The 25,458-nt window shown below is 37.4% G+C and overlaps 1 protein-coding gene across 1 annotated transcript; it reads left to right on the top strand.

The window, feature by feature from the left end:
- The first annotated feature begins 5,492 nt into the window (after positions 1-5,492).
- LOC123949974 (olfactory receptor 4P4-like) lies at positions 5,493-6,428 on the top strand. The gene has a single exon (XM_046017760.1). The coding sequence runs from the start codon at positions 5,493-5,495 to the stop codon at positions 6,426-6,428; it is 936 nt and encodes a 311-aa protein (XP_045873716.1).
- The last annotated feature ends 19,030 nt before the right edge of the window (positions 6,429-25,458 follow it).

Below are 25,458 nucleotides of genomic sequence, written 5' to 3'. Positions count from 1 at the left end.
GACACCCCCGATCCTTCTGTGACCTTGCGGGGCCTGGGGCCACGCTGGCCCCGCGTGGGCTTCACCCCGGTTTAGCCCCTGGAGCAATGTCCCTCCGTGGAACAGACTTTTAAAAGTCCTGATTTTGTGCTCCGTTCCTCCGCCGCTTGCCGGGAGCCAGCCCCTCCCCCCGCGGTCTATCTTCCCGTCGTTTTAGATTCACTTCTCCGCCAGTCCTACCTTTCAGAAAGTGGTTGATTTTCTGTTTCTAGAGTTGCTGTTCTCCTTCTCTTCGCTCTCCCGTTGGATTTGTAGGTGTTTGCAATGTTTAGATAAGCTATCGAGCTGATCTCCTGTTACCTGATGTAGTCTCAGGCTGCTACTTCTCCGCCATCTTGACTCCCACCCATTTGTAATGTCTTAAAATTATAAAATAATTAAGAACAAATGTAGCAAGATGTAAGGAAAACATGTACTCTGAGAGTGAAACATTTGTTAAGAGGATATAAACACCTTAATAAGTAGAAGAAATACTGTTTGTGGACAGATGTTTCAACATTATTAAGAGGTGACTTTTCCCCAAAGGCATTTCCAGATTCAGGCTTTCTCAAGCACAACTACAGGAACATATTCAAAACTTTTCCAAACTGCCTTAAAACTCATATGGAAATACGAGGGCCCTAAATTAGGTCCCACAACATTAAAAGAGAAAGAATTTGGAGAACTTACATGATCTGATTTCCAGCGATGTTACCAACCTGCTGTGTTCAAAATTATGTGGTCTTTTCATAAAGATACCTGAGAAGATCAACAAAGCAGACTAGAGAGCTCAGTAGTAGAACCACACATATATGGTCAACTAATCTCAGCAAAAGTCTGCAGTCAATTGAGTGGTGAAAACCAGTTTTTGCAAAAAATGAGGGTGGAGGGCCTCCTGGGAGGCTCAGTGGGTTAAAGCCTCTGCCTTCAGCTCAAGTCATGATTCCAGAGTCCTGGGATCCAGCCCCGCATTGGGCTCTCTGCTTAGCGGGAAGATTGCTCCCTTCCTCTCTCCCTGCCTGCCTTTCTGCCCACTTGTGATCTCTGTCTGTCAAATAAATAAATAAAAATATTTTTAAAAAAGAGTATGGAAATATTGGGCATCTTTACTGTACAAAACAAACAAAACAAAAAAAGCAGAGAAAACTTTGATCTATATATCACCTGTAGAGATTTATTTAAAATAGACTTAGAGCTATAGGTGAAATGTACAATTTTTAAAAAATTTGTGTAAAATATAGGAGAAGATCTTCATGACCTTGGATTACAAGAAAATTTTTCTAAAAATGTGGAACGAAGGTGTCCCAAAGAGGGGCGGCTTGGTGGTGGTGAAGTTTGTTGAGCATCAGAATCCAGGTTTGGTCTCAGATGGTGACCTCAGGGTCCTGAGGTGGAGCACCCTGGCTGGACTCAGCACTCAGGGTGCAGTCTGTTTGAGAATTTCTCTCCCTCTCTTTCTGCCCTTCAACCATGGTCACCATGTCTCTCTCTCTCCTTCTAAAATAAATAAATATATCTAGAAAATATGCCCATAAAAAATTGTTGATTTGCATTACACCAAAATTACAACTATGAAGCAGAACTAGTTTACAAAGAGGGATGAACTAAACAGTTGAGGATGTGAATTAACTGGTATCCTTCTCTAAGTGTTTTCCACTTGTGCGCACAGGAGATGCTTAGACAAATGACCAGCTGTCTCCTGTGGTGGATCTGTGCAGGCTAGCTCTGGAGCACAGCTCGTCAACTCTGGACATAATGTTGGTATAGACAAGCTCTAAACCACTGGGTTATCATGTCCTTTAAGATGAAGTGCTAGAATCCCTCATTTCCTCAGGGTTATTAAACATTTAAAGCCCCAAAGGAAGCAGGAAACCAGAATAAAGCATTTTCTTACTTCCATTGTTTACTGGCTATTTGAGCTATTTATTCAACCTTTAGAACCTTCTGTGTTTTTAACTACATAGTAAAGCTAATAATACGTGTGTCAAAATATGCAATATTACGAACAAGAAGTAATATAATGAGCTTAATCCAACCAACAATCTCTCAGCAGGTTTTTGTTATCCTTTGGCTAAGTAGATTGATCTGAGACAGATTAAATACTATAAAATTTTATTTCCTGACCATTCTTGCATGCAAAAACGTCACCTGCATGGGATGGCATGTGGAAGAGAGAGACTCACTGGCTTTGGTGCAGGCAGATGAGGCTGAGTCTAAACCACCTGTGACTATTCAGTGAGAAGAGAAAGAACCAGATGGAAACACATCAAAGGCTTTGCTGTACTTGGCTTCTTTCGTCTGATTTTTCCACATTATTTGTGTATTTCCTCCCTCCCAAATTTTGGAGAAGAGTTGTTTATATCTTTCTTTCTTTTTTATCTTATCTTTATCTTTTTTTTTTTTTTTTTGGTCTACCATTTTCCAACATCTCATGCTTCAATGCTAACATCATATGAATTATTATATCACAAATAACTGATTTCAATTATCCACCTGCACTGCACACCAAAAATCTTGAAAATGTCAAAAAAGAACAACAAAAAGGACTGTGGCAGTGGCAGTCTTTGGTGCTCCTTGTCCTACCTCATTACTGATTTCCTGAAAACAAACCTGATAATATTATTACTACAATTTCCCTCCTGTTCTTCAGAACGCAGGAAGAGCACAAGGAAGTCACACTATAGCTTTGGGGGCCTTCAGGGAATAAGGGCTATTTTTTTTTTCCCCACTTAGGCAACTATGGAACTTTTATACCCAAGAGCACCAAATACATTTATGTGATGATGGCTTTGCAACACTTGGTCCAAGACCAGTCTAGAAATGCCTTTGGGAATATAATTACATAAAGATTTCAAAAACCTATTAATTCTCACATTGACACATGTTTGTATTCTATTCCTCTGAACCATATTGTCTTCAGGTATAAGCATAAGATTAAAGGATGATTCCTAGGACCTCTATACTTGTGCTAGTTTTGCAGGACTATATATAATCCATTTTGCTTATTTTCTTCCTGAGCTATCATTAAGCAGCTAAATCAGCTTTTGAAACTCCCAGGCTGCTTCCCTGAGGGATGAAGATCTACTTCTTGCTTCAAAGAGTCTTAGTGAATATTGGAAGTACACTTCGCTTGTAAATTGTAGAAGGTTTAAGATTTGTTGAAATTTTCAAAATATTTGAAGAGAATTCATGTGGTTGTGTTTGAATTCCAGGTTTGTAACTCTCTGCAGTGGATTCCAGGTTTTGGTACTAGGGATAAACTGGCAGAGTGAGTATCTGAGAATGAAATGTTTCCTGATGCAGCCCCAAATGTGACCAGACAGCCACTCGGATCTTATGGTTAGTCAATTACCTTAGTCACCTTGGTTTGTGAAGGTTCCCACCATACATGTGCAAGAATAACTGCATTCTCCTTATTTCACTTCTATACGATTTCATTCTAAAGCATATAGCCTCTCTTGAAGCATATGACAATTTGATTACTATAAAAATGTTTCGGCACACTTGAGTTTTCATGGCACATTAGCTATAAGCAAAATTCTGCCTTTTGTGGAGCAAAAGAGTAGAGTTAGATAAACCATCTTCAGGTAGGCAGTAAAGATTACTATTTGTTCCAATAAGTAGAATATTAGTCAATGATTCTCACACCCTAAAGCTTTTCAGTACTCCTTAGTTACAGGTAACTGCTGAACACTCTGTGACATAATAATTTTATTCTGTTATATAAAGGAGGACAGAGATCCTTGTTAGTGAGCCTGAAAGCAGAGTAGGAACAAATGGAAAATTTGTCTATGTGTGAGGTTAGAATTCTGAAGAGTAATTTAAAAGAGAATTGATGTCTTATGGTACCGAGTATTCTGTAAATGCCACAGCTGTCACCTATGTGCCATCTGAAATCTTTTTGAGGAATATCAATAACATAGATACTAAATCTGGGAGTCTCTACAAATGCTGGTTGCTAAATCATATTGTAGCAAAAATATTTTATATTTTAAATAGACATCTGGGGGCCCAAATACGTCTGTCACTTGAGAGTCAGACTAACATAGAAAGTGGGCTAGCTTTGTAAACCCACTAGAATCAGATATTCCCTCTTCAGTGGGTAAAATAGCTCTTGGATGGTTTCTTTTTACCCCACCCTCATTTTGCACTGATTAAATGATGTCTTAAGATATACATTAGAGGGGCACCTGGGTAGCTCAGTGGGTTAAAGCCTCTTCCTTCAGCTCAGGTCATGATCCCAGGGTTCTGGGATCAAGCCCCGCATCGGGCTCTCTGCTCGGTAGGGAGCCTGCTTCCCCCTCTCTCTCTCTGCCTGCCTCTCTGCCTACTTGTGATCTCTGTCTGTCAATATATAAATAAAATCTTAAATAAAAAAGCTATACATTAGATACAAAGTTGTGAATTCCTTAATTTTTCATTTATTCTTTATTGAAGCAAATATCATTGAGTTCTAACTCATCAGAAAGAGTGTCTTCATGTTACTTTCAGTATCATCCCCTTTTATTGGCATCTGATCATTAGATTGTATCTCAATATGAAATTTTCTGACAAAGCCATGACAAGGGCATAAGTCAAAAATATATGGGCAATTTGACAATTTTACCTTTCCTTTATTAATTGCTATCACAAACATTAATGACAGCATACATTTTTGAAATAATATTTAACTTATGAAACATAAATACAGCAGATGAATGCATTTCTTGAATATTTTTCAAGATTTCAGTCATTAAGTGATATTCTCTCTTTTGCTGTATTGTTTTCTCCTGCTCTTTGCTTTTTAATGTGAGAGCAAATCCTTTGGTTTAACACGACCCATTGACAATATCTGACCTGGTAGGAAGCATAGTATGCCCAACACGACTTAGAATTCAGTAGTTCAAACAAATGTGCAGCAAATTTCTTCAGGATTCATTCCCAGAAAATTAAGGCAATTTCATGAGATCATTTTAAAAGAAGGAAAGGTGATTTTATATGTAAGTTACAAGAATTGGGAAATATGGGGAAAAAAACTTTCCTTGTTTTAGACGTAATAATGTAACTAGTAATTCTTTATCTAAAGTATTTATAAAAGTATTAATAAAGCATTCATAGTATCAAAGCATTAATAGCATTAATAAAAGTATTAAAAGTATTAATAGTCATACTAATAAAAAGTATTAATAGTGACAACAGGTATTTTCAAAATAGTATTTAAATATTTAAATAATTACTAGGTAATATTGATAAAAACATGTAATTATTCTCATTGCATTATAAATATTTCATGATAGATTTACAAAAGACATCATAAAAAGAATAAGCAGCTCAATTCCATAACCCAGAATAATTATTCTTAACACTATTTATGAAAATGTGTATTTCAATAAATTTTATATATAGTGTACCTACAGTTAATATTCACCTATAATTAACCTTTTTTACTTTCAGAAATGTAAGTCCTTATGGAAGCCTACACAAAACCCAAATATATGAAAAACCAGAGAAAGATCTCAGAATTCATACTTCTAGGGCTTTCATATGACCAGAACACAGAAATATTTTGCTTTGTTCTCTTCTTATTCTGTTATGTTGCCCTGTTGGCAGGAAACCTTCTGATCCTTGTCTCCATTCGATGCAGTTCCCTTTTTCACCAACCCATGTACTACTTCCTCATCCACTTATCTTCTATGGACATCTGCTATACCTCTACCGTCACACCCAAGTTAATTGCTGACCTGTTAGTGGAAAGAAAAACCATCTCCTACAGTAATTGCATGTTACAGATCTTTACCATGCACTTTTTCGGAGGCGTTGAGATCTTCATTCTTACTGCCATGGCCTTCGATCGCTATGCTGCCATCTGCAAACCTCTCCACTATGTGATTATCATGAACAGGAAAAGATGCCACCTCCTAGTCTTAGCTGCTTGGGCTGGTGGGGCCATCCATGCCTTACCTCTGTTTTCTACTGCAATTGGTTTGCCCTTCTGTGGTCCTAATGAAATCGATCACTACTTCTGTGATATTTTTCCTTTGCTAAAGCTGGCCTGTTTTGATACCTACATCACTGGTGTCCTTGTGGTTGCCTTTTCAGGTATGGTTGCCTTAGTAACCTTTATTGTCTTATTTGTTTCTTATGGGATAATATTGTTCACTTTAAGAAATCTCTCAGCTGAGGGAAGACGCAAAGCCCTCTCCACCTGTTGGTCTCATGTCACTGTGGTCATCTTATTTTTTGGGCCTGCAATCTTTATCTACTTTAGACCACCTACTACTTTTCCTGAGGACAAAATATTTGCTCTATTTTATACCAATTTTGCTCCTATGTTTGATCCCTTAATCTATACTCTGAGAAATTCAGAGATGAAAAAAACAGTGAGAAAGATTTGGTGCTCATCATTCTTTTCAAAGGACTCACACTCTTAATTTGAAAAAGTTCATTGTCTAATCGACACTGAGATAGAAAAGAGGAAGATATGAATGAAGAAGGCAGGAACTGGATCATGGGGATTATGGACCATCACTGATATGAGGGGAATAAATGGATGCAATAGGACTACAGGACTTAGATGTCACTGAACAGGTCCAGATACTTGCATACTAAAATTAATTGTGAAATAAGTTAATTTTGTGGGGCATTAAGAGGGTTTAGATAGGGAACCATCATGAAAAAAAAATGAGCTGAAGCAAAATAATCAATGATATATTATTAGTGAATTACAAAGAGAAATATCTTAATGATAGTTTTCTTAATACATTGCACTTAGAGGCGAGACCGCTCAGTGATGGACGTTCTTTGGTAGTTCAGAAATTGTAATGTTAAAATAATAATCATAATAATAATCTAAAACTAAAAGAATTAATTTAAATTTTTGATAGTACATTCCTTAGTTCGTACAAATTAGTTGTACAAATGAATAAATATTTAGAGTAGAATCTGTTTTATTTCTTTTAAGAATTTTTTTTTTCCCTTTTTATTTATTTATTTTTTTTTTCAGCGTAACAGTATTCATTCTTTTTGCACAACACCCAGTGCTCCATGCAAAACGTGCCCTCCCCATCACCCACCACCTGTTCCCCCAACCTCCCACCCCTGACCCTTCAAAACCCTCAGGTTGCCCCAACCTCCCACCCCTGACCCTTCAAAACCCTCAGGTTGTTTTTCAGAGTCCATAGTCTCTTATGGTTCGCCTCCCCTCCCCAATGTCCATAGCCCGCTCCCCTCTTTTAAGAATTTTTTATTGAGAGAAAGAGCATGTACATGAATGAGCAGGAACAGGGCTTCAGGGGTGGCAGGGTAGAGGGAGAGGTAGGAACACACTCCCCACTGAGCAGGGGTCCTGATGCAGGGCTCCATCCCAGGACCCTGGCAACTGAACCAAAGGCTCAGCTTTTTAGAGAACTAAAACAATTTTGCAATCCCACTCCTTGGCATTTACACAAAGGAGTTTAAAATTTATGTCCACAAAAAAACGCATATTTAACAGCAGCTTTATTCACAATTGTCCATACAGCTGGAAGTAGCCAAGATGTCCTTCAGTAGGTGAGGATAGATAAACTGCAACATCACATAGTGGAGTATTATTCATTGCCAAGAGAAATGAGCTCCAGGCCATAAAAAGGCATGAAGACCCTTCCAATGTGTTCCTCATGGTACTTGCATTCAGCTCTATCACAGATATGAGATTCTTCTTGGACTTCCCTGTCACTAACTTTCTTGTTTTATGTCTTACTAACTAGACTTTTAGGAGCTCAGTGTCCAGCTCATAACCCAGTACACACAGTACACACAGTAGAAGCTCAATAATAATTATTGAATGAGTAGATGAGCCAATAACCACAACCATATTGAAATGATTGTGTTTTCTGCACACTCTTTTTCACCCTCGGTCTTTGTTATGAATCCTCTCCTGGGAAACCTCTAAGGTAACACATGCCTATTCATTCTGATGATTCCCTTTCAATTTTTGTGCCCTTTTTAGTGTGTTTTCATCTAGGAAATCTTCCTGACCCCCCTGGTCTTTGTTGTGTGTCCCTCAAACATGCTTGACCCTGTGCTGTCACTACTCTGTGTCACTATCACAAGGCTATTTTTATTTATGTAAAGATTATTGATAAATTTCAATTGATAGTTATGATTTTAAAAGACTTTAACAAAAGATGAAATTTTAAAAAAAGTGTTCCACTTTTACCATGTCATTCTATGTTTTCAATACAATTCTAATAACAATCTCAACAGTATTTTTAAGGAAATTAATAATTCCATTCTGAAATTTATATAGAAATAGACAAATTCAAAGGAATCTTGAAGATTCACACACACATACATACACACACACACACACAAAGTAGTTTGGATGCTCACTCTACTGAAATTCAAGAATTGCGATTAAGCTCCCATAATCAATGCTGTGTGGTATTGGCAAAAAGGTAGACACTGAGACTTTTGCACCAGTAGAATGCCAAGAAATAGGCCTAAATATATGAATTTTTACAATGATATCAGGTAATTCAATGGAGAAAATATAGACTTTTCCATAAATTATACTGGATGTGTTGCATATCCATATGAGGAAAAAAGAATCTAAACCACAACCTCACCTCATACCATACACAAAAATGAACTCAAAATGAGTGTGAGGTCTACATGTTAAATCCATAGAAAATGCCAATGAAACTTTTTTTTAAATTTAATTTCTTTTCAGTGTAACAGAATTCATTGTTAATGCACCACATACCCCATGCAATATGTGCTCTCCATAGTACCCACTACCAGGTTTATCCAACCTCCCAACCCCTACCACTTCAAAATACTCAGATTGTTTTTCAGAGTCCGTAGTCTCTCATGGTTCCTCTCCCTCTCTGATTTTCCTTAATTCCCTTCTCCTCTCCATCTCCTCATGTCCTCCATGTTATTTGTTATGCTCCACAAATAAGTGAAACCATATGATACTTGACTCTCTCTGCTTGACTTATTTCACTCAGCATAATCTCTTCTAGTCCCATCAATGTTGATACAAAAGTTAGGTATTCATTCTTTCTGATGGAGGCATACTTCTCCATAGTGTACATGGACCACAAGTCCATTATCCATTCATCCGTTGAAGGGTATCTTGGTTCTTTCCACAGTTTGGTGACCGTGGACATTGCTGCTATAAACATTGGGGTACAGATGGCCCTTCTTTTCACTGCACCTGCATCAGTAGTGCAATTTCAGGGTCATAGGGAAGCTCTATTTTTAATTTCTTAAGGAATCTCCACAATGTTCTCCGAAGTGACTGCATCAACTTGCATTGACACCAACAGTGTAAGAGCGTTCCCCTTTCTCCACATCCTCTCCAACACACATTGTTTCCTGTCTTGCTAATTTTGGCCATTCTAACTGGTGTAAGGTGTTATCTCAATGTGGATTTGATTTGAATCTCCCTGATGGCTAGTGATGATGGACATTTTTTTATGTGTCTGATAGCCACTTGTATGTCCTCATTGGAGAAGTGTCTGTTCATGTTTTCTACCCATTTTTTGACATGATTATGTGTATTGCATGTGTTGGGTATGAGAAGTTGTTTATAGATCCTGGATATCAGCCTTTTGTCTGTACTGTCATTTGCAAATATCTTCTCCCATTCCGTGGGTTGCCTCTTTGTTTTGTTGACTGTTTCCTTTGCTGTGCAGAAGCTTTTGATCTTGATGAAGTCCCCAAAATTCATTTTCAAATTTATTTCCTTTGCCTTTGGACATATATCTTGAAAGAATTTGCTGTGGCTGATGTCGAAGAGGTTACTGCCTTTGTTCTCCTCCAGGCTTCTGATGGATTCCTGCCTCATGTTGAGGTCTTTTATCCAATGAGTTTATCTTTGTGTACGATGTAAGAGAATGGTCAAGTTTCATTCTTCTACACATAGCTGTCCAATATTCCCAGCACCATTTGTTAAAGAGACTGTCTTTTATCCACTCGATATTGTTTCTTGATTTGCTGAAGATTTTTACCATAGAGCTGAGGGTCCATATCTAGGCTCTCTGCTCTGTTCCACTGATGTCTGTTTTTGTGCCAGTACCAAGCTGTCTTTGTGATCACAGCTTTGTAGTAAAGCCTCAAATTAGGCAATGTGATACCCCCAGTTTTGTTTTTCTTTTTCAGCATTTCCTTAGCAATTCAGGATCTCTTCTGATTCCATACAAATTTTAGGATTGCTTGCTCCAGCTCTTTGAAAAATGCTGGTGGAATTTTGATCAGAATGGCATTGAAAGTATAGATTGCTCTAGGCAGTATAGACATTTTAACAATGTTTATTTTTAGGATCCATGAGTATGGACTGGTCTTCCATCTTTTTGTGTCTTCTTTGATTTCTTTCATGGGTGTTTCATAGTTCCTTGAGTACAGATCCTTTACCTCTTTGGTTAGGTTTTTTCCCAGGTATCTTATGGTTCCTGGTGCTATAGTCAATGGAATCAATTCTATAATTTCCCTTTCTATATTTTCATTGTTAATGTATAAGAAAGCAACTGATTTCTGTACATTGACTTTGTGTCCTTTCACATTACTGAATTGTTGAATGAGTTCTAGTAGTTTGGGGGTGGAGTCCTTTGGGTGTTCCTTATAAAGTATTATGTCATCTGTGAAGAGAGAGAGTTTGACTTCTTCATTGTCAATTTTGAATACATTTTATTTCTCTTTGTTGTCTGATTGCTGTTGCAAGGACGTCTAATACTATGTCAAACAAGAGTGGTGAGAGTGGGCATTCTTGTCATGTTCCTGATCTCGAAGGGAAGGCTGTCAGTTTTTTCCCATTGAGGGTGATATTCACTGTGGGTTTTTCATAGATAGATTTTATGAGGTTGAGGAATAGTTCCTCTATCCCTATACTTCAAAGCATTAAAATCAGGAACGGATTGTATTTTGTCAAATGCTTTATGTGCATCAGTTGAAAGGACCATGTGATTCTTCTCTCTTCTCTTATTGATTTGTTCTATCTCATTGATTTGTGAATGTTGAACCACCCTTGCAACCCAGGGATGAATCCCGCATGGTCATGGTGGGTAATCTTTTTTTTTTTTTTTAAGATTTTATTTATTTGACAGAGATCACAAGTAGGCAGAGAGGCAGGCAGAGAGAGAGAGAGGAAGGGAAGCAGGCTCCCCGCTGAGCAGAGAGCCTGATGTGGGGCTCGATCCCAGGACCCTGAGATCATGACCTGAGCCAAAGGCAGAGGCTTTAACCCACTGAGCCACCCAAGCACCCCATGGATAATCTTTTTAATGTACTGTTGGACCCTATTAGATAGGAGCTTGTTGAAAATCTTAACATCCATATTCATCAGGGCTATTGTTCTGAAATTCTCCTTTTCGCTGGGGTCTTTGCCTAGTTTGGAGACCAGGGTCATGCTGACTTCATAAAAAGAGTCTGGAAGTTTTCCTTCTGTTTCAATTTTTTGAAACAGCTTCAGGAGAATAGGTGTTATTTCTTCTTTGATAGTTTGGTAGAATTCCCCACAGAATCCATCAGGTCCTGGGCTCTTGTTTTTTTGGGGGAGGTTTTTGATCACTGCTTCAATCTCGTTACTAGATATCGGTCTATTCAGGTTGTCCATTTCTTCCTGGTTCAGTATTGGAAGTTTGAAGTTTTCAGGAATGAATTCATTTCATCTAGGTTGCTTAATTTATTGGCATATGACTGTTGATAATAATTTCTGATGATTGTTTCTAATTCCTTGGTGTTAGTTGTGATCTCTCCCTTTTCATTCATAATTTTATTAATTTGGGCCTCCTCCCTTTTCTTTTGGATTAGTTTGGCCAATGCTTTATCAAGCTTATTGATTCTTTCAAGAAACCAACTTGTAGTTTCATTGGTGTGTTCTAGTATATCTCTAGTTTCTACCTCATTGATCTCTGCTCTAATCTTGATTATTTCCCTTCTTATGTGTGGAGTTGGCTTAACTTGTCATTGATTCTCTATTTCTTTAAGGTATGAAGACAGCTGGTGTATTCTGGAGTTTTCAACTTTTTTGAGGGAGGCTTAGGTGGCTATGTATTTCCCCCCTAGGACCATCTTTGCTGTATCCCATATGTTTTGGACCAAAGTATCTTCATTCTCAATGGTTTCCATGAATTGTTTAAGATCTTCTTTGATTTCCTGGTGGACCCAAGCATTCTTAAGCAAGGTGGCCTTTAGCTTCCAGGTGTTTGAATTCCTTCCAAAGGTTTTCTTGTGGTTGAGCTTCAGTTTCAAAACACTGTGATCTGAGAATATGCAGGGAATAATCTCAATCTTTTGGTATTGGCTGAGCCCTGATTTATGACTCATTATGTGGCTATTCTGGAGAAGGTTCCATATGCACTCGAGGAGAATGAGTATTCTCTTGTTTGAGGGTGGAATGTTCTGTATACATCTATAAGGTCCATCTGGTCCTATGTGTCATTCAATGCTCTTGTTTCTTTATTGATATTCTGCTTGGATGATCTGTCTATTACTGAAAGTGACTTGTTACAATCTCCTACAAATAATGTATTCATATCAGTATGACTCTTTATCTTGATTAACACTTTTGTTATGTAATTGTCTGCTCCCATATTGGGAGCATAAATATTTTCAATTGTTAGATCTTCCTGGTGGATAGACCCTTTAAGAATTATGTAGTGTCCTTCTGTATTTCTGACTACAGTCTTTAGTTTAAAATCAAATTTTTCTGATATGAGAATCACTACCCCAGCCTTCTTTTGAGGCCCATTGACATGAAAGCTGCTTCTCCATCCCTTCACTTTCAGTCTGCATGAATCCTTAGGTTCAAAATAGGTTCTTGTAGACAACATATGGATGGGTCCTATCATTTCATTCAATCTGCAACCCCATCCCATTTCTTGGACTCATTAAGGCCATTCCTGTTGAGAGTGATTGTTGAGAGATACATTTTTATTGACATCGTGTTACCTGTGAAGTCTTTTTTCTATTGATTGTCTCCATAAATTTCTGTTAAATGATATTCCTGGCTTTTTTTTCCTCTTTTATAGAACCCCTCTTAATATTTCTTGTAGTGCAGGCTTGGTGGTCACATACTCTTTTAAACCGTGCCAGTCTTGGAAGCTCCTTATCTCTCCATGCATTTCGAATATCAGTTTTGCTGGATAAAGTATTCTTGGCTGTATGTTTTTCTCATTTAGTGCCCTGAATACATATTGCCAGCTCCTCTTGGCTTGCCCTGTTTCTGTGGAGAATTCTGATGTTATTCTGATGGGCTTCCCTGTGTACATAAGGAATCTCTTCCCACTAGCTGCTTTCAAGAGCTCCTGTCTAAAATTATGATTCATCATTTTCACAATCAGATGTCTCAAGGTCTTTCTTGATTCTGTTTTTTTGGGGGCAGAACTTTCTGCCTCTAGGACATGAACACTGGTTCCATTTGCCAGATTGGGAAAATTTTCATGGGGAATTTGTTCAACTGTATCCTCTAGTCTTCTTTCTTTCTCCTCCCCCTCAGGGATTCCACTAATTCATGATGTTGGAACATTTTCAGGGCATCATTTAATTCCCTAATTCTGTATCCATGGCTTCTAAGCTGTTTGTTCCAGTCTTCCTCCTGATCTTTTTCTCTATCAGTTTGTCCTCTAGATCACTAATTCTATCTTCTGCTTCAGTTACCCTAGCTGTTGGAGAATTTAGATTAGATTGGAACTCATTGAGAGCCTTGTTAATATCATCCCTGGTGGCTTTCATTTCTGCCCTAATCAATTCCATTTTGTTATTAAAGGCTTTCTCCAACCTAGTCACTGCCTGGATAATTGTTAGCCTGAATTCCCTTTCCAACATACTGTTTATGTCCATATCTAATAGCTCTGATTGAGAGGGCACAGTCTCTAAATTTTTCCTCTGTTGGGCATTCCTCCACCTAATCATTTTGGTAAGAGATGGTTTAGGGGATGTGTAGCTGATTGTATCAACCATGGGGCAGGCAAGGAACACTCTGGAACATTTCTGCCCACCAGCATCTTCTGGCCCTGTAGAGATCTAGAAGTGTACAATTCTAATCTCAGACTGATTTTATGGGTGATCAGAGTTATTTGGTAGATAATCAGCTCACTTTAGGGAACAGGTTGAAACAGCGCTTCCTACTTCTCCACCATCTTGCCACCTCTCCTCACACTGCCCTCAGGTAGTCCCAGGTGAATGAAGAGAAGACCCTTAAAGCAGCATTCAAATTGTGCAAATGACTTTCGATACTAGCCCCAAATATCTGGGTACCAGTGTGTGTAATGAATTTTTAAAATCCAATTTCTATTTGTTAGTTACTAGTACAAACTATGAAATTGAACTATGTATATATTGATCTTATATATTGAACTTATGCTAAACTCACGTTACAAAGTAGGAGAACTAAAATTGTCTGTATTCAAATGTGTGTATGTGTGTGTGTGTGTGTGTGTGTGTGTGTGTGTGTGCATGTCTGCTAATGTAATAGTGTTATATACACTTGCCTCCAAGGTAGTATTAAAGCAATTATATTTATTATGGTTATATAAAATAGATTAGTAGTTCAGTGTTGTTAAGTATAGCAATGTAGGGGATGGATAAGAATCTGGAGGAAAATCATTAACTATTATAATCTGAAATAATCTTGGTTCTACCCTTAATTAGCATCTTGATCTTGGCAGGATCCTTAACTTCTCTACATTTCTATTACATTATGTATAAGCTAAGTATCAAATCAATAGCAGGAATTATCTTACAGATTTGTGGTGGGGATTAAATCAGCAAATGTCTGCAAAAATACTCAGAGCCACTAAATATTCAATTTATTAAATATAGTTATTGTTATTATTACCATCAACCTAAGTCTCTAAAAATGCCTCTAAGTCATCTTAAAATGGATGGAATAATACCAACCACACAGGATGTTACCAGTATTCAATGGGATCCTGTGTAGAGAACACTTGTTACTATGATGTGAATATATCAGTTATTCATATATATTCATATATATGAATACATATATATAGAGAGAGATATTATATATATTGTGTATATGACATATGCATCATGTATATATACATACACACATACATAGTTATATACATTAAAATACTATTTTTATGGACCCTACAGAAAGTATGACCTAAGAGTATAATTTGAACAACTTTATGCTAAATCTAAAAATACTGACAATGCCAGTTTTTGGTGATGTTGTAGGGAAACACAGACTCTCACATATTGCTGGTGGAAATATAACATGGCACTACCACTTTGAAAACACTTGACAATTATTTGATATGTTAAAATACATGTAACATGGGGTGCATGGGTGGCTCTGTTGGTTAAGCTTCTGCCTTTGGCTCAGGTCTGACTCCTGGGATCAAACTCCGCATCGGACTCCCAGCTCTGTGGGAGGCCTGATTCTTCCTCTCCCACAATTCCTGTTTGTGTTTCTCTCTTACTCTCTCTCTCTCTGTCAAATAAATAAATAAAATCTTTGGAAAAATTAAAATAAAATATACTTAAAGTATAAGTCAGCAATTCAACCCTTAGATATCAATTGAAGAGAAATTACAATCTATGTCCACAAGAAGGCTTGTACATGAATGTTCACATTTCATCATTCACCGTGGCCATTTGCTGGACAAAATTCCAATGCCCATTGGCTAGAATAAGTATTCAAAATATGCTGGAGCCATACAGTGGCACACTATTCTTACTAAAGAGGAACAAACTGCCAATAATACAATGTGATAAACCTCTAAAACAGTATGGTGAGAGAAAAAGAAAATATTTTCGTTTGGATGTTATGAAGTACGTGGCTTCACAAATGAATCAAGAGATAAACTGAGGTGTCAGCGAGATTCCATAATCTCTGACCAACATATTGAAACGATTGGATTTTTCTTTTTCACCGCCTGGCTTTTGTTATGCATCCTCTCCTAGGAATCCTCTCAGAAAAACATGTGTTTATTCACTCTGATGATTCCCCTCCAATTTTTATGCCCCCTTCTGATATGTTTTCATGTAGGAAATTTTCCTGACCCCCTGGTCTTTGTATTGTGTGTCCCTCAAACAGGCTTTCATTGCCCCCTGGGCTGCCACCACCTGCCCATTTATAACATAGTCTTATCATTTTATATTCCCCTCTGCGTGTCTCAGTAGATCTGAAACTCTCTGAAGGCAAGACCCTAGTTCCTCTGTACTCACCTCTGAAGATCAGCAACCATCAGTGTGTCTGATATATTTGTTGGGCTCAAGAAATTTCTATTGGTGAATGAATGAGAGATATATGATCAAATATAAATGAATGGGATATATTTACCCTGAAGTTGTTTTGTGTGTAGGTAGCAGCACATGTTTTTAAAAACAACAATTCATAATGAAATGTTACCAAGAAGTAAAGAGGAAAATGACATGAACAGCTCACATTCATATGATGATGAAATCTTGCTGGGAGCAGGGAAATTATCAAGGTCAGCTATTTTCTCCAACACTGAGGATCCCAGTTTCAATTTTTTATTATTACACAGTTTAAGTAAGAGTTTAAAAAACTGTACTTTCTCAGCGAGATTTAGCTAGAATTGGCAGAGCCTAGATCAGTGAAAGGTAGGAAATAAGTCCCTGGTCTCTGGTACTATTGCTTTTCTCTACCTTTTCTTGACTGTAACCCTCTTCTTTTATAACATTATTCACTCAATCAATATCTTTATGTTCCAGACATTATGCTGCCTTGTAGAAAATATTTTGAACAGGTAGCCGAGTACTCTATGGAGTGTGACTTTATTTTATTAATAGAAATTCCTCTTAAATAATAGGATGCTCATTTATTTGAGTCATCATTTTTTTTTCTGAATGTTTAGCAGCCTAAGATGAGTGATATGAGCATTACAAAATGATGCTTCAGGCTACAAGGAAATTTGAAAACTTTGGAGAGCCTTTGTTAACCCTCAGAGGTTAAATGGCTCTTTGCTTTTATAATCCTATTGTCCTTTAACACCATAACTTTATAGGCAACATGTTACATCATGTTACATCAACCTTGATGTATAAGGCAGATGTATAATTATAGATAGTGAACGTGTGTGTGTGTGTGTGTGATATATATATATACACATATATAAAGTAGCATAGTCTGTGACTAGACTTTTTCTTTCTTCCACAGTTTCCTGTTCCACTCAGTGCAGAATCTGTCATTCACAGCAGCTTACTATTTTCTTTATACAGTAAGTATTCCTTGTTAAGTCCATCCAATATGTCTTTTTGACCTTTGTTTCCATTGCATCAATGTTGAGCATCAGGCATATTTATTTCTAACTTGAAATAACTTTTCTACTACACCATTTCCTAATGGCATTTTTCTTCTGGTCATTTCTCAGAGTATAGATTAAAGGGTTTAACGTTGGCATTTTCATAGTGTAGAACACTGCGCCTGCTTTATCGATAGATAAAATAGCTGCAGGTCTCATGTCCACAAATATGCAGGGCACAAGAAATATGACAACCACTGTGATATGGGAGATGCAGGTGGAGAGGGCTTTATGCCTTGCCTCCAAGCTGTGGTTCCTTAGGGAACGCAGAATGACCACATAAGAGACCATCAAGAGGAGAAAGATTGACAGATGAAACTACTGTTGGCAGCAACAAAGAGCCCAAGAGTGTGTGTATCAGTGCAGCCAAGATTGAGCAAAGGGTTCATATCACACATAAAGTAATCTATGATATTAGGGCCACAGAAGGGTAAAGGGATGATAAAGAGGATCTGTATGGCTGCATGAAGAAAACCTCCCACTCACACCACTCCCATTAGCAGGCCACAAACCTGCCGATTCATGATGGTTGTGTAGTGCAATGACTTACAAATGACCACATAGCAGTCATAGGCCATCACAGTGAGTAGGGATGCATCAGAACCTCCAATGAAATGTTTCCCAAAAACTTGGGTTATGCATGCATTGAATGTGGTGATCTTCTTTTCACGGAATGAATCTTTGATCGGTTTAGGGTTATTAATAGAAGTATAACAGGCATCAATGAAGGAGAGATCGGCAAGGGAAAAGTACATGGGGAACCCCAATAATAGGCTGGCAGTCATAGTGACCACAGTGAGCACTTTTCCCACCAGACAGATGATGTTGGTGACAAAAAAGACAACAAATATGATTTTCTGCACTTTGGATTCTCTGTGAGCCCCAGTAGATCAAACTGTCACATTGTTCCTATTCTCCATTATGTCACCTTATGATTAATTGCATTAACTGTAAAAAAAACTTTTGATTAATGTGACATTGTATTTATTAAGCTTCTTAATCTAGTAAACAAACAAAAAAAATACCTAGATTCTAGTGAGTTTTGGATTCTCGTAACATTTTTGAGACAGAAAATAAATTTTGCTGATTACTAAAATTATCTCCTTTATGAAATTTCTGTTGAGTGTGGCCAAGGGGAACTTTGTAAACAGACACGCAAGAGGTCATCTGTGTACACGTCATCATCTATGTTGACTAACCCTAACATGAAGTAGTGGATCCTACACATAATGGCAGCTGAGTATGAAAGGGGGAGGGTAGTTACTGATGTAAAACCTATGAATGCAAGGTTAAGGAATTTTCCCTCTTCTTAGGAACAGGGAAACAATGGCAGAAATTGAGACTATCTATGGAAAAGTGAAGTAGAATATGAGGAAGGGGAAATAAAGAATATAATATTAATAAAGATCTACATGTGCCTGAATGAAGTGGGGTGAGGTTCAGGGAGGGGATGGAAGCTGGAGAAAGAAACCCCATTTAGGATGATCTTTCTAATACTTAACAGATGACTTTCAGGGCATTGGTGGTGGGTCTGTAAAGAAAGTATACAAAGTGACCATAAATAAATCATAATGCTTTTGTCTAAATACAATACTATAATGTTGCTTTTGTCTAAATACAATACTATACTTTTGTCTAAATACAATACTGTGTGTTATATATATATATATATATATATATATATATATACACACAGACACACAGACACACACACATACATATACATATATGTATATATATGTATTGATATGTATGTATTAATAACTGATTGCTATATTCATGGCATAGCAGCAAGTGCTCTGTACACAGGATCCCATTAAATACTGATAATATCCTTTGTGGCTGGTATTATTCCATCCATTGTGAGATGAGAAAGCAGTGTCAGAGACTTAGGTTAATGGTAATAATAATGATAATTATATTTATTAAGTTGAATATTTAGTGGCTCTGAATGAGTTTGGAGACATTTGCTGACTTAATCCCCACCACAAACCTGTAAGGTAATTCCTGCTATTGTTTTCATACTATTTTATACATTTTGCAATAGAAAGATAGAGAAGTTAAAGATCCTGGCGAGATCAAGATGCTAATTAAGGGCGGAACCGAGATTCCTTCAGGTTATAATAGTTAATGATTTTCCTTAAGATTCTTACCCATGCTCTATATTGTTATAATTAACAACACCAAACTATTAGTCTCTTTTTTACATAACCATAATAATTATAATTGCTTTTTACTACTTTGGAGGCAAGTGTATATAACACTATTACATTAGTAGACATGCACACGGACACTTAAAACTTTTGTACAGGTAATCATTTGACTGTGAGTAGAGACAATTTTAGTTCTCCTACATTCTAATGTGAGTTTAGCATAATATCAAGTCATAACAACAATATTTACAGAGTTCAATTTCATAGTTTGTACTAGTAACTAACAAACAGAAATTAGATATTAATAATCCATTTGTAATGACTAAAATTATAAAATAAGTAGAATAAATGTACGTTATGGAGATGGCGATTGGGTTATGGACATTGGGGAGTGTATGTGCTGTGGTGAGTGCTGTGAAAGTGTAAGCCTGATGACTCACAGGCCTGTACTCCTGTGGCTAATTGTACAATGTGTTAATAAAAATAATTTAAACAAAAGAATAAATGTAGCAAGATAAAAGGAAAATGGACTCTGAGAGCAAAATATTTGTTAAGAGAATATAAACACCTTAATAAGTAGAAGAAATACTGTTTGTGGACAGATGTCTCAACATTATTAAGAGGTGAATTCTCCCCAAAGGCATTTCCAGATTCACACTTTCTCAAGCATAATTACAGGAACATATTCAAACCTTTCCAAGCAGTTTTAAAACTCATATAGAAATAAGAGGGCCCTAAATTAGGTCTCACAACATAAAAAGAGAAAGAATTTGAGAACTTACACGATCTGATTTCCAGTGATGTTACAAAATTGTTGTGTTCAAAATGATGTGGTATTTTAATAATGACACCTGAGAAGACCAACAAAGCAAGTAGAGAGCCCAGTAGTAGACCCACACTTAAATGGTCCACTAATCTCAGCAAAGTCTGCAGTCAATTGAGTGATGAAAAATATTTTTTGCAAAAAATGAGGGTAGAAATACTGGGCATCTTTTTTTATTTTTTCCATTTTATTTATTTTTTCAGCGTAACAGTATTCATTGTTTTTGCACAACACCCAGTGCTCCATGGAAAACGTGCCCTCCCTATTACCCACCACCTGTTCCCCCAACCTCCCAACCCTGACTCTTCAAAACCCTCAGGTTGTTTTTCAGAGTCCATAGTCTCTTATGGTTCGCCTCCCCTTCCAAATTTTTTTTTTTTTAATAAACATATAATGTATTTTTATCCCCAGGGGTACAGGTCTGTGAATCGCCAGGTTTACACACTTCACAGCACTCACGATAGCTCATACCCTCCCCAATGTCCATAACCCCCTCCCCCTCTCCCAATCCCACCTCCCCCCAGCAACCCCCAGTTTGTTTTGTGAGATTAAGAGTCATTTATGGTTTGTCTCCCTCCCAATCCCATCTTGTTTCATTTATTCTTCTCCTATCCCCCTAACCCCCCATGTTGCTTCTCCATGTCCTCATATCAGGGAGATCATATGATAGTTGTCTTTCTCTGGTTGACTTATTTCACTAAGCATGATACGCTCTAGTTCCATCCACGTCGTCGCAAATGGCAAGATTTCATTTCTTTTGATGGCTGCATAGTATTCCATTGTGTATATATACCACATCTTCTTTATCCATTCATCTGTTGATGGACATCTAGGTTCTTTCCATAGTCTGGCTATTGTAGACATTGCTGCTATAAACATTCGGGTACACGTGCCCCTTCGGATCACTATGTTTGTATCTTTAGGGTAAATACCCAGTAGTGCAATTGCTGGGTCATAGGGTAGTTCTATTTTCAACATTTTGAGGAACCTCCATGCTGTTTTACAGAGTGTTTGCACCAGCTTGCATTCCCACCAACATTGGAGGAGGGTTCCCCTTTCTCTGCATCCTTGCCAGCATCTGTCATTTCCTGACTTGTTCATTTTAGCCATTCTGACTGGTGTGAGGTGATATCTCATTGTGGTTTTGATTTGTATTTCCCTGATGCCGAGTGATGTGGAGCACTTTTTCATGTGTCTGTGGGCCATCTGGATGTCTTCTTTGCAGAAATGTCTGTTCATGTCCTCTGCCCATTTCTTGATTGGATTGTTTGTTCTTTGGGTGTTGAGTTTGCTAAGTTCCTTATAGATTTTGGATACTAGCCCTTTATCTGATACCCAAAACTATAAGATACCTAGGAATAAACCTAACCAAAGAGGCTAAGAATCTATACACAGAAAATTATAAAGTACTCATGAAAGAAATTGAGGAAGACAAAAAGAAATGGAAAAATGTTCCATGCTCCTGGATTGGAAGAATAAATATTCTGAAAATGTCCATGCTACCTAAAGCAATCTACACATTTAATGCAATCCCTATCAAAATACCATCCTTTTTTTTCAAAGAAATGGAACAAATAATCCTCAAATTTATATGGAACCAGAAAAGACCTCGAATAGCCAAAGGAATATTGAAAAAGAAAGCCAAAGTTGGTGGCATCACAATTCCGGACTTCAAGCTCTATTACAAAGCTGTCATCATCAAGACAACATGGTAACGGCACAAAAACAGACACATAGATCAGTGGAACAGAATAGAGACCCAGAAATAGATTCTCAACTCTATGGTCAACTGATCTTCGACAAAGCAGGAAAGAATGTCCAATGGAAAAAAGACAGCCTCTTCAATACATGGTGCTGGGAAAATTGGACAGCCACATGCAGAAAAATGAAATTGGACCACTTCCTTATACCACACACAAAAAAGACTCCAAATGGATGAAGGACCTCAATGTGAGAAAGGAATCCATCAAAATCCTTGAGGAGAATGCAGGCAGCAACCTCTTCGACCTCGGCTGTAGCAACATCTTCCTAGGAACAACGCCAAAGGCAAGGGAAGCAAGGGCAAAAATGAACTATTGGGATTTCATCAAGATCAAAAGCTTTTGCACAGCAAAGGAAACAGTTAACAAAACCAAAAGACAACTGACAGAATGGGAGAAGATATTTGCAAACAACATATCAGATAAAGGGCTAGTATCCAAAATCTATAAGGAACTTAGCAAACTCAACACCCAAAGAATACTGGGCATCTTTACTGCACAAAACAAAACAAAACAAAACAAAACAAAACAAAACAAAACAGAAAAGACTTTTATCTGTATATCATACATATAAAGACTTATTTAAAATGGACTTAGAGCTATATGTGGAATGTAAAAGTTAAAAAATGTTGTGTAAAACATAGAAAAAGGTCTTCATGACCTTGGATTATAAGAAAAATTTTCTAAACATGTGCAATGAAGGTGTCCTAAAGAGGGGCCCCTTGGTGGTGGAGAATTTGGTTCAGCTTTGAAATTCAGATTTGGGCTCAGATTGCAACCTCAGGGCCCTGAGATAGAGCACCCTTGCTGGACTCAGCACTCAGGGGGAAGTCTGTTAGAGAATTTCTACCTCTCTCCTTCTGCCCATCCACCATGCTCATTATTTCTCTCCCCTTCTAAAATAAATAAATATATCTTAAAAAATAGTGTTCAAAAAAAAAACGATGATTTGCACTTCTTCACCAAAATTACAACTATGCAGCAGAACTAGTTTACAAAGAGGGATGAACTGAACAGTTGAGGATGTGAATTAACTGGTATCTTTCTCGAAATGTTGTCCACTGTGTGTGTAGAGAAGGTTGGAGATATGACCAGCTGTATCCTGACATGGATCTGTGCAGGCTAGCTCTGGAGCATAGCTTGGTCAACACTGGATAACACTGGTATAGATAAGCTCTAAATCACTGGGTTATCATGTCCTTTAAGACAAAGTGCTTGAATCTCTCATTTCCTCAAGGTTATTAAACATTTAAAGTCCCAAAGGAAGCAGGAAACTAGAAACAAGCATGTTCTTGCTCCAGATGCTTACTGGTTATTTGAACTAGTTATTCAACCTTCAGAACCTTCTGTGTTTTTATGTACACAGTAAAGCTAATAATATGTGTGTTGAAATATGCATTACCATGAGCAAGAGGTAATTTAATGAGCTTAATCCAACGAACAATGTCTCAGCAGATTTTTGTTTTCCTTTGACTGAGTGGATTGATCTGAAACAGATTAAATGTTATAAAATTTGATTTCCTGACCCTTCTTGCATATGAAAATGTCACCTGCATGTGTTGGCATGTGGAAGAGAGACTGACTGGCTTCAGTGCAGGCAGATGAGCTGAGTCTAAACCACCTGCGACTAGTCAGTGAGCAGAGAAAGAACCAGATGAGAAACACATTATCGGTTTTGATGTACTTGGCTCTTTAGTCTGATTTTTTCACAATATTTGTGCATTTCCTCCTTCCCAAATTAGGGAGAAGAGCTCTTTATATCTTTCTTTCTTTTTTCTTTTTCTTTCCTACTGTGTTCCATCTGCTCATTCATCAATGCTAACATCAAACCAACAAAATATCACAAATCACTGATTTCATTTATCTACCTGCCCTGCACACCAAAGATCTCGATAATTTCCGAAAAAAGGACTGAAACTAGTCATCTTTGTCTCCTTGTCCTGCTTCATCTCAGCTTTTCCTGCACTAACCTGATGCTATTACAGGCTACAATTTCCCTCCTATTCTTAAGAAAGCTGGAGCACAGGGCAGTCACACTCTATAGGCTTTTGAGGCCTTCAGGGAAAAGGGGCCAATTTTTTCCCATGGAGGCAACTGCAGAGTTTATACCCAACATCAAGCACGTTAATGTGACAATGTCTTTGCAACTCTTGGGCCAAAATCTGTCTAGAAATGTCTTTGGGATTATAATTACATAAAGATTTCAAAGACCTATAAAGTTTCACATTGTCATTTAAGTTTTTATTGTGTTCCTCTGAACCGAATTGTCTTCAGGAATAGGCATAAAATCACGGGACGATTCCTGGGACCTATATACTCTTATTAGCTTTTAATATAAATATAAAATAATATAAATATAATAATATAAATATAATATAATAATATAATATAATATAAATAATATATAATATAAATAAGATAATAATATAAATATAAATATAAAATAAATATAAAAACCCATGTTGCTTATTTTCCCTCTGAGCTATCATTAAGCAGCTATATCGGCTTTCAAAATTCTCAGGCTGCTTCCTGAGGATGAAGATCCACTTCTTGCACCACTGAGTCTTGGTGAATATGGGAAGGCACATCCCTTATAAATTGTAGAAAGGTTAGGACATTTGAAAATATTTCCAGAGAATTCATCTGGATTTATTTGAATTCTAGGTTTGTAACTCTCTGCATTTGACTTCAGGTTTTGGTACTAGAGACAAACTGGCTGAGTGCGTATCTGAGAATGAAATGCTTCCTGATGCAGTCCCAAATCTAACCAGACAGCCACTCAGATCTAATGCTTAGTGAACTACCCTTGTCACCTTGGTTTGGGAAGGGTCCCACCACACATGTGCTAGGCAAATTTTGTGGGTTTTTAAAATATTTATTTCCTATAATTTCACTCTAAAGCATATAACGTCTCTTGTAGCATATGGGAATTTGATTACTCTAAAGAAGTTTTAGCATGCCTTAGTTTCAATGGCACATTTGCTACAAGCAAAATCCTGTCTTTTGTGGAGCAAAACAGTAGAGTTAGATAAACAATCCTCAAGTAGGAAGTGAATTTCATTGTTTCCCCAAGTCTTCAATATAAGCAGTTCTCTCTATTCCTATTTTAAAAAGACCAGTTTGGGTGCCTGTGTGGCTCACTTGGTTAAGTGTCTGGCTTAGGGTCAGGTCATGGTACCTGGGTCCTAGGATTGAGTCCCATATGGCTCTCTGCTCTGCTGAGAGCCTGCTTCTACCTCTCCCTCTACTGCTTCCCTCTTTGTTCTCCCTCTCTCTCACTCTCTTTCTCTCTTTGTGTCAAATAAATACATAAAATCTTTTTGTAAAAGACCAGCAAATGCTTTAATATCTACAATAAAAAAATTCTAATATTTCAAATCATTGTATTCCTAAAACAGAGAATTTCTTCTGAGTCAAACATGATAAGTTTGTAGCACTCTACATTC

The sequence above is a fragment of the Meles meles genome, chromosome 8 (assembly GCF_922984935.1).
Source record: "Meles meles chromosome 8, mMelMel3.1 paternal haplotype, whole genome shotgun sequence".
In the NCBI taxonomy this organism is placed as follows: domain Eukaryota; kingdom Metazoa; phylum Chordata; class Mammalia; order Carnivora; family Mustelidae; genus Meles; species Meles meles.
The sequence above is the reverse complement of the archived record's forward strand: the minus strand, read 5'-3'. Positions and strand labels throughout refer to the sequence as shown.

Excerpts from the sequence above, each read along its gene's own strand:
- LOC123949974 (XM_046017760.1), top strand. The coding sequence starts at position 5,493 with ATGAAAAACCAGAGAAAGATCTCAGAATTCATACTTCTAGGGCTTTCA.